The sequence below is a fragment of the Pocillopora verrucosa genome, chromosome 13 (assembly GCF_036669915.1).
Source record: "Pocillopora verrucosa isolate sample1 chromosome 13, ASM3666991v2, whole genome shotgun sequence".
Taxonomy (NCBI): domain Eukaryota; kingdom Metazoa; phylum Cnidaria; class Anthozoa; order Scleractinia; family Pocilloporidae; genus Pocillopora; species Pocillopora verrucosa.
In genome coordinates this window covers 7,121,217-7,131,313 of record NC_089324.1, presented here as the reverse complement: position 1 = coordinate 7,131,313, position 10,097 = coordinate 7,121,217, and the positions used below count along the sequence as shown (strand labels likewise).

The 10,097-nt window shown below is 38.8% G+C and overlaps 1 protein-coding gene across 5 annotated transcripts in view; it reads right to left on the bottom strand.

Annotated features, from left to right (window-relative positions):
• Window positions 1–1,461: 1,461 nt before the first annotated feature.
• The window catches only part of LOC131773772 (homeobox protein six1-like), a 17,699-nt gene continuing 9,063 nt past the window's right edge, over window positions 1,462–10,097 (bottom strand). For 4 of the 5 annotated variants that reach the window (XM_059089717.2, XM_059089716.2, XM_059089714.2 and 1 more), the window contains exons 3-4: window positions 3,136–3,792; window positions 1,462–2,347 (exon numbers count right to left, since the gene is read on the bottom strand). In XM_059089717.2, coding sequence (XP_058945700.1) covers window positions 2,059–2,347; window positions 3,136–3,689 — 843 coding nt within the window. In that variant the 5' untranslated portion in view covers window positions 3,690–3,792 and the 3' untranslated portion in view covers window positions 1,462–2,058. Of the gene's footprint in view, window positions 2,348–3,135; window positions 3,996–10,097 lie in introns of those variants that run through there. The other variant, XM_066160851.1, reaches the window with a different exon arrangement.

The following is a 10,097-nucleotide window of genomic DNA, read 5'->3' as shown; positions in this document are numbered from 1 at the left end:
CGTAGCCCTAAAATCCAGACCTTAAGTCTCCGCTTAATATATTTTGTCGTTAGAAAACCAGCGAATATTCTAGTGACCCAGTTCTCGGTGAAACACCCACTCGTACTCTCCCGTCGCAAATGCAGCTTTCTTCTGTTTGGAATTTTATCTGCGTGGGCAAAGCGGAAAGAGTAACTACTCCCTCTGAGCTTCAAAGTTCATTTTGCTCTTTAAATCAATCTCTCTTTATTATCTGCCTTATTTTTGAAGCTGGTCTTCAGTGTGTTTTTCTTCAACGTTGTAAAAACATGTCACCAGGCGATCACACAGGTTCCAACTGTGTAAGCATCAATCGAATCGATGCTTTTAATTCTTTTCACTCCATTTTGCGTGCTTCAAACCTTAAAATAGTAGCTGCTGTTAACATGTGTTTTGACATGTGCTTGCTTGATAAATGCTATTCAAAGCGTACAATGCTTCTTTTGTGCTTTAATTGCTTTATTTAAAGAGATGCGAGCGCCAAACAAAAGCCCAAGATACATGTGAATTACGGTGCTTTTGTGTGAAAATGGACGAGATAAATAAATACACTTCGGGAAAACGGCGTAAGATAAAGGAGTGTTGTGGTTTGAACCTCCTGGGGGACTGAACTGCATTTTTACTGGCCTAGCGCCCAGCTTCTGTCGTCGCCGATGATTATGACGCTTGATAAAGCGAGCTCTTGGACGAGCCCCCACGCCCAAGTCACGAAACATAGCTCCGCGCACGGGACAGACGGGTGTAATATAGTTTTACAACGCGCGTGCTAATCATTTGAAAAGTTTCCCTCTTCTCCTCTAGTGTCAGCCTTTTGTTCAGACAATAAAACAATTACTTTTTTTTGTTTCGAGCTACTTTCATTTCTTCTTCTCTTGTTTCGGCTATAAAGAAAGGGCGAAAGGTTGAACGATTTACCTCTCAGCGGCGCCACTAGCGCGAGAACTCTGCGCTCGATCCTGAGACCTTGGACCCTGATTGAAATCATAACGCGTAAGCCAGAGAAACCCAATCTTTTTATTGCCCAAATTTCCTTCTTAAGCACCGCTCATTGTGATTTATTGTAAAAATAACAATGATGGAACATCCTTAACGCAGCGAATCAAGTTGTATTTACGAAGTCAAACTTACAGTAACCTCTCAATATGAAAGCTAATCGGTGTGCATTTGGCTAGAAGTCTACATGTAGCCCCTAAAAATAAGTCACTCTCCTTTTGAACGAACAAATCTCTTAACTTTTTAGACGATCGACGCTGAGTGAACTCAGCGTACTTGAATATATTGTGGGTTCTCTTAAATGGTTTTCAATTTCCTCAAAGTGATATGGCGTTATTTGAGAAGATGTCCGCATGTAAAACGAGAAACCACTGAATATATTTAACGGAAAATAATAAAACTTATCGCATGAAAGGTCGCGTTGGCTAAGCTAATGCACTACACGTCATGTTATTCTGGGGATTTTTATTTCCACTGCAAATTAAGGTGTACAGCGAAGTCGTCTGACATTTAACAAGGACGCCACAGTTGCTTTCAACCAACTGGTCGCTCGTGAAAGAATACTGTACAAGATTAATATATGGAATAACACAAGGTGATAGTACTTTAAACATGACTGCAAGAAAACATTTGCTTTATACACATAATTCTTTTGAAGATACATGACCTTTTTTATTGGTACGCAATACCGACGTTTTGGTTTTAAGCGTGATACGCATGCAAGGTTATAAGCTTGCGTCGGTGTTTACCTTGTACACAACTTCGCGTATGAATGAAGCTATTATTTAACAGTTCATTGTGCCCCAAGTACGAGGCAGCTATTGTCGAATTTCCCAATGGTTTAGCTTTAGTTTCTAATTATAATATAACTACGCTTTTATAAGCTATGCTAAATATCTTATTAAACTGAAAAAAAATTCTCTAAGCTGTGGCATTTGGAAAGATTTTCCCGTGCAAGAGAAGAAGACGGGTTCTTTTCCGTTCAAACGACGTAACCAGCTGCAGAAAGGCTTAAGTCTCATTGGCAATTCCTAAAGCGTGGTGCATTTAGAGTCCTACGAGAGAATTTGTTAACGTAGTTAGCATGTGGCTGTCGTGAAGTCCATGGGTGAATTCAGTCCCCGAAACGGGCGCCATAGGCTCATGCGACATTGCAGCCATTAGAGTAGGGTCATCCACTTCTAGTTTGACAGGAACAGGAGTGTGAGTGCCGGGTATATGTGATCCATTCATGCATTGGGAGAAGTCGGGTATACCACACTTTTTCACGTCATTCAGCATCGCCTGCTTCTCAGGGTTTAACATCTGCTTGGTTCTTATGTCCACCGTTGATTCCCTGTTTGAAATCGTGCAAAGGCAACCATTACGATGACAAACAAGCACGAACACTTATTAAATAAATGTGCGCTCTGTCATACTGTACACCGGTTTTTAAATTTTTTTTTAACTCGGTCTTTCTAAGCTTCTTTAATATCGCAAGTGATAAGAAGTCGTTGCAAGTATCGAGTCTCCCTGTCGATCAAAAATAGCGACTAATTTAGGGGAATGATATCGACCGAAAGCCTCTCATGCAACCCTAAGCACTGTGGAAAGTAGAGGCTGCCAACCATATCGCAAGTTGTCAATCGACTAGCGAGCAAGCTGGTTGTTTTAAATGTGTTATCAAAAGAGGAGGGCCAAATCAAATGAGAATTTTCTCGTATCCGATTCTCTTTGGCAAGATTGTAAATCAACGAGCGTGAACGCGGAAATCTCATTGCGTGGTGTTGTGGTCACTTTCCTTCGGCACACGCGGTTATGTATACATGTATGTTTGATGTATGATGAAAATGATCCTCCTTCTTGAAGAAAATTAAATTTGCATGAAATGAACAGCTAGTTACAGTTTAAGTCGCTTTATCAACTTCCGACCCTCGAGTAGCTCAATAAATTCCCTGATCAAGGCGAAATTGAAAGTTAAAAATATGATGTTTAACTTGCACGCAAGGGCGAGTTTATGCCCATATGGGCTGGCTAATTTAGTGTTGTATGACAAAATAAGCTATACAAAGTGACTGAGGTGAAGGTAAACGATCATGAGTACAAGCCATAAATAGATGGGCATCACACTAGCGAGACACAAACCTTATTTTGGCTTCCGCTGCCCTATCCCGCTGCCTTCTGTTCTTAAACCAGTTGCTTACTTGTGTAGTGGTTAGACCTGTTGCCTCAGCAAGCTCGCGCTTCTCTCGAGGCGATGGGTATGGGTTGTGCGAGTACCACTCTCGCAATATGTTCCTTGATTTTTCCTTGAAACAGTAACTAGTTTCCTCGCCGTCCCAGATTGTTCTCGGCAATGGAAATTTGCGTCGAACACGATATTTCCCCACGGCTCCTAACGGCCGACCGCGGAGTTTCTCTGCTTCGATGTAGTGCGCCTTTAACCAGAGCGACTGCAACTTGGGATGCGAACTTGGAGAAAACGTGTTGTTTTCCAGTATGCGATACAGCTCTTGGAAGTTTCCCTGATGGAAGGAAACCATTGCCTTTGCTTTTAGCACGCTCTCGTTCTTCTGGATGGTTTCGCATTCTGGGAGAGACCAAAGAAATCTTCCGAGACGTTCTATGTCTCCGCTCTGCTGTAGTACTTCGCACACGCACGCTACCTGCTCCGGTGTAAAACTAAATGTTGGCAGCATACTTTGTTGTTTGGAGGGTGTTACTCTGCCGGTTACAGTTTATCCTTTCACTTCTTTGTATTGTCTATTTGTCTGAACTTAAGACGGTACTCGCTCTTTATAGCTGGTTGGAATCAAATTGCACACAGTTAAAAAGCCAATGTCACCCACTAACCATCAGACTAATTTTCATTCACTGGCGTGACAATGTCATTATTAAATTAAGATTAGAACTTGAACCCTGAGTCGTGATTGGCCAACTCTCGCCATCCAGATGGTTTATATTTTTTCAGTAGATTTTTAATCAAACACCATAGAAACAATGTCAATCGCTTTCTTTGCGTCTTCAAAAATTGCCACTTCCGCTGGAACATGGGTCCTTGAGAAGAAAGGCTTACCGACAAGCTTTAAACGCAATTACATTCGTCCTCGCTTTTTGGATTGTTATTTATCTTAAAAACTACATACGGTGGCGAGCCTGACAAATTTGAACTCTACAGCTTATCTGCCATGAATTGTTATGTTTGTAACCCTATAGTTGGATCGTATTTCTTACCCGAGACTATTTGTTATGGCAACTTTTAGAAAGGTAGACGTAAGGGAGTAGAACTAGATTGTTTACATCGCGCTATTACTCAAAAGATGCTAATTTAGAAGGCTAATAATGTTATGAGAGACGGGCACGAACAAAGGTAGTGTTTATTGATTTTGCAAATTTGTCGTTGTCGAAATGACAGCCAAACCAATCAACGAAATACGTGTTAAACAATGGCTTGTCTTCTTCTGCTAATCCAGGTGTTATCCAGATTGTTGTTTCGTCTTTGCGTTTTGAAAAAAAAAGAGAAATAAAGAGCCGATCCAATTTTTGTTAGAGCGATTTCCTATTTGTTCCCCGTTTACCTTTTCCTTCACCCTGAGACCACAGGCGAATCACGACCAAGGAATGGTTTGCGAAAATTGAAGGTTTAGATGCTACTTTTACTCTTATTTTGTCCTAGAAGCCGAATAAAAGACCTTTTATCCAGAACTAACAAGAATTAATCGGAAAAAGGAAACTACAACTTTGATTTCTTAAAATCTTGGCTACGTATTTGTATTTCTATCTTGAGAATCTAAAATTATCTACTCAATTCTAAACGGTGAACTATCTCTCAAAATTTACCACAACATACATTTTCCAAATATAATTAGCAACATGTTTAATAATGCTTTAAAAGATGTAAGGTTTTGTCATGTATAGCTCGTAGACTTTCCTTAATTACAAACGTGACATTCTCGGAAAAAGTTCACCCGCATTTTAGTCGGAAGCTCAAAATTACCGGAGATCATTTTTTGTCCTTCAATTTGCATGAGGTTTTGCGTGGTGTTCGAATTTAACCGGCAAATCGCGACGAATACATCGGCAATCCAGGGTAGTGTTTATAACTTGGCGCGCTCCGCTACAGTGTTAATCTCATCACTTAATTTTTTGTTGAAGATCAGATAGGCTTGTTAAAGCAATTTAGCAAAGATGCCTTTTCGGTCGTGAAGAGAGTTCTCAAAGGCGAATCGTTTTATTTATCAGGAGGATTACATGCGAAAATGAAGTTATGCGAAAGTACACAACTTATCTGTTTAATTCAACTTGCACATTTTCCTTGTCTTGAGAAAGCCATAAAACTGTGTAATTTGAGACGTTTTATTCTTACTCGCTAAGTGTGCCTTTCCATTAGAGAGAGAAAACGAAATGAATAATTTATGAAATGTTTGACAGGCCATTAGGAGCAGGTTGCAATGACAGTCCAAGCGTGTGCTACCAGGCTTTCCCTCTTCATTTTGAATTTTTTTTTGGTTTCATGCCGTTGAAATTGTATCAACTCATAGGATGTTTTGAAATTTTATATTTAACTCGTGGGTACTGGAATTTCAAAATTTCCTCTTCGTGTCTATTTTTATGCTTCAATTCTTAAACATTTTCCATCAAAATTCAGGACGGTGTCATACTGGAGCTTTGTTCTCCACATGGGAAGTACAAACAGTTGATTTTAAGTTCTGTGTTTACAAGATCGCTATCATAATACGATTATTTTCGACTAAACATCGGGCTTGAAAAAAATTAAAACCACTGGCAGAAATGTTTAAATGGTGACAGCGCTTTTTCCCAGCCCACCCACAACATTGACTCATCTGTTTCTCCACAAACGAAATAGAATGCTTCCAATTCTAATTAAAAATGCTTGAAAGTTCTTGTTTTTATCTAGGTGTTTTCTTTATTAAAAATGTTACTTCACTTCACGCATACGTTGTAAATTGTTATCACTTCTAGTATCTCTGTTTGAAATCTCTGCTCCTAAAAGGTACCCTTGAGGTCATCTCCTCAAAGCTCCCAAAGGAAATTCGTCGATAATATTTTTCTTCCTGCAGGATGTGTATCGATATTAGATAAGGACCTGAGGTATTACGTCAAACGAATTATATTTTTTACTACAGTGTCTTGCTTCAATACTTTTGGGTTAAAGATTTCGCCAAGATTTTCTGACTGAAGTCCCTTCCATCGAAGCGAAGTGGGAATCCACACCATTCGTCGCGTGCGGGAAACGTGTCAGCTTATTTTGGACCCGCTTTCGTCGATATTATGGCTTAACGCTAATTATTACTTGCGATAAAACTATTATTTTATTTCCTGGTTTCAGACAGGCTTAGCGTTGGCTTATTGTCTTCTCCGACGTTTAACGTAAAGGAGAATTCTCATCTTACACCCACTGCAAGAAGGTGAAACAATGTCCCCGTTGTGTCGTTTGATATATATAGATATATCTCTCTTTTTTTGCCCTGATAAACCGGATGTTTGATCTGAAAAGCGTCAGGTTTAAGTTTTAGAATAAGTTTTACTGTTTTGTCATTCTTCCGCGGTTTTAGTTTTGGGACTGTAAAACAAAATATTTTCTCCTTTCGGGGACAAGTGTGATCCAATCGATTGAAGTATGCAACAGTTGCAGAATAGTGGTTTATAAATCCCGTTCTTAATTATACATGAACACTTGTGTTTAGAGGCCACGAAAATTCGATCATTTCCTATTTTCTAGCGAGGACATAGATTTTATATGATTTATACTTCTGTAAAACGGTCCCTGCGTGTCGAGTCCGAGCATGATAAAACAGAGGGAAGATGTTTTGATTTCATAGTGGAATAAAACAAAGTAGACGCGAAAGCCTAGCACGGCTCTTCCGAATGGCGGGTGGCCAATTTTTCTTTGCAGGTGAAACTTAATTAACGTTCAAGACACTGAATGGGATGCGATATCACGACTAGATGTCCTTTTGTCAGCCTCTTAACTGTGAAAATGGAGCTATGCAGTCTCTAAGGAGCTGTAATAATTTTAGGAAAGGGTTATTGTTTCGCACGGCTGTACAGTCTTATATCGGAACTCCAATTTCCCTTCCTATCCAGAATATTATCCTTCGGAACTATTTTAGGTTAACGCACTGCTGTGTACTCTAAGAGGGAAAAGGTTTACAATGAAAAAAAATTTAAATATCGATATAGAAACGGTCCAACACAGGTCAAAATTATTTCATGACACGTTTCATTTCGATGGCCTCACGCTAAGATTGCATTAATTCTGAAAGACAGTGATGTCGCGAGATTGGTTCTTTAACTAAAAGTTACTGTTTTCAGAAAGTTATATCAAAGAATTTTTATCTTTTCTCTTGAAAGAAGGGTGCTCATTCTGAGTTGAATTATGGTTGTTGATATTGTAAAGTCTCTCAGTGCATTTTGGTCGTTGTGGTGACAACTTCACCTCAACTTTCAACCGAAGCAGGGTTGTACGCTCGTTTTTTAAATTTGAGGATTTGCAAGGTTAAAAGAGCGCGCTATGCAGGAAGGATTTTCTTTACATCGAGTTCTCACCGTAATCGTTTCAATGATTTCAGAAGGACCGAGATGGTGTATCAATCATGGTACTGGAAAGAATGAGAGGAAATGAATGGATTATTCCAAGAAATTTTCAAGGATTAAATTATAAAGTTTTCGGCCAACGGTGTCCAAAAAGATAGCGTTAGAGCCATGGAGCTAAAGGAAAACAATACTAGCACCTGTCCCAGCATCATAGAATGCCCGACGTATAGAAATATTTCAATTTACTGCTAATACAACATAAAACGACATTCTGTTATGGATGATGATAATTGAATTTCGTAATACCATGTCCTTAGTCTGCGCTTGAAAAGTTTCTCTTTTAATCACAGGTGAAAACCTGCTCTTTTTTTTTTTTTTTTTTTTTTTTGAAACAACACTTCGTTTGTCAGCTTTTACACCTGGGAACATAGTCTTAATGCGATGTTATTTGATCAATCGCGCCACGAAGTCCCATCTTTTTCCAGTGTCCTAATAGAATAGTGGCAAAACAACTTTGTGTGAGGAAGGATGAAGGACAAACTGTGGGTCGATTCGGAAGTGAAATCCAACCTCTTTATCGACTTTGAAGTTTCTTTAACGACCCTCGTATCTTTTTTCTTTGTCAATCGATTTAGAATATCTGATATCCAAATTAGCCGATATTGAAAATTTGAGAGCTCACTCCCATTTGAATCGATTTTCAAGTCAGAAATAGGCAAAATGCAGGTCTGTCCGAATGTCCAAAATTTAGGTTTAAGGAAAATTACCGCTTGCTTTGTCTCCTAAGTTGTTCTTATTCAAAACAACAAAACAAGAAAGTTAATCTCTGCAGCCCTCATCAGACGCGCTCTTTAAAAATGATATTCCTCGCTAACGAATAACAACAATTAGTTGCAACATGAGCGATACCTTCCGATGATATTTGAATAACCGCGCCACTTTATTAAGTGCCTTCCCTGGTCGTGTCGATCGACACGACAAGGAGTGTATATCGAGTTAATGGTTTTCTTCTAAAGCGCATACAATTCAGTTTCAAAATTGTCTTTTAATTAAACGATATCGCCACCATATATGTACTCGTTCTATTTCAACTTTAGCGGTACGTATCAAAGGATGTCTTAATATACTTCGGGCTAGAACAATATATAAGTTGTAACCATTTGACACTGATTCTTATTGCAGCAATCATACACATTTACTTATTTCCAAAAATCAAACGCGTTTCAAGTGGTTCGAGATATTCTTCGTTTAGTCAGAGGATAAACCTGGAGTAATATCAAACTCTAAAAATATGAAAGGAAGAGATATTTCCTCTATGGCTCTCACAACACACATGTTAAACTTGGATATTTATTTTACGATTTGGTTACACCAGATGGTTTGCCAAGCCGCCCTCATGTCTGTCAATGTAGCCTTCGTAATTTCCCAGTTGTGATATATCGATATAGGGTTACCTTGATATCAGCTCAGATGTTATCGCCCGTGTGGGCTGCGTTGGCAATATTGACATTTAGAGGTTTTACCCTAGGTAGAAGAGTTGCGTTACTGAATTTCGCAGATCACCACTAATAGATTTATTGCTAAGAGTTTGTTGCGTATTTTCCTTCACCTCTGGATGGCCCCGCCTTCAATTTCGCTGGTATCTTTCGATAAATCTCTCCACCGGGAAAATGTCAAGGATACAATTAGAGCCTAAATGTAAACCAGTCAGTGCTTTTGTCCACATTTGGTTTTATCCGCATTCATTTTCGCTGAAAACCATAATTTCACTCTCCTTTGTGTTCCTTGGCGTTGAAAACGTGCTTTTAACGCTGGGTATTAAGTTACATGAAAAAGGCCTCGTTTATCCTCTATTTTCTCTTTCGGTAGTCGGTTATTTTGTAGGATGGGAATAACATTCTTTTCTGGATTTCTTTTTTTTTCCAAGATTTAATTTAAAAGCGTGTTAACGTTTTCATAATCTTCTTCTGTCGTCTTTCTGTTCGCTAGTTGTTTATCCTATAATAAAATGCTTCCCGCTCAACAAGCTAACCCCATTGTTAATCCGTTTTCATTTTCTTTTTCTTTTTTGCCTTCTCTTAACCATGGATTACGATTTCATCTGGGCTCTTTTTTATTTACAAACCAAATGCCATCTTACAAATCTCAGAGAACAGTTTTGTTGCCTTCACAATGTAAACTACTTAACTTTCGAAGGACTATGTTAAAAGTGTGAAATTTCTCACATATCTTTCAACCAAAAGTAGTTTTAAGAGATTTGCCGTACTGGTGTTATCTAGTTCTAGGTTTATTTTTCGTCGTTCCTGATTAACATGCGGCTAAAATACACGGTAAATGGTTAGGGTCTTAGTTCTCCCGCACATGAAATGAGTGTAAAAAAGGATAACAGAGGTAATTGGTAAAGCCGTTTATCATAATATAAACTATCATTTATAAACTACTGAAAGAATTTGGTTGTTATGATTTTGATAGCTCGGAGTCTCCCTTCAAGAATGAATAAAAATTACCGCTTTTTATTCCCTGGAAAGCTGTGATGAGATAATTCAACT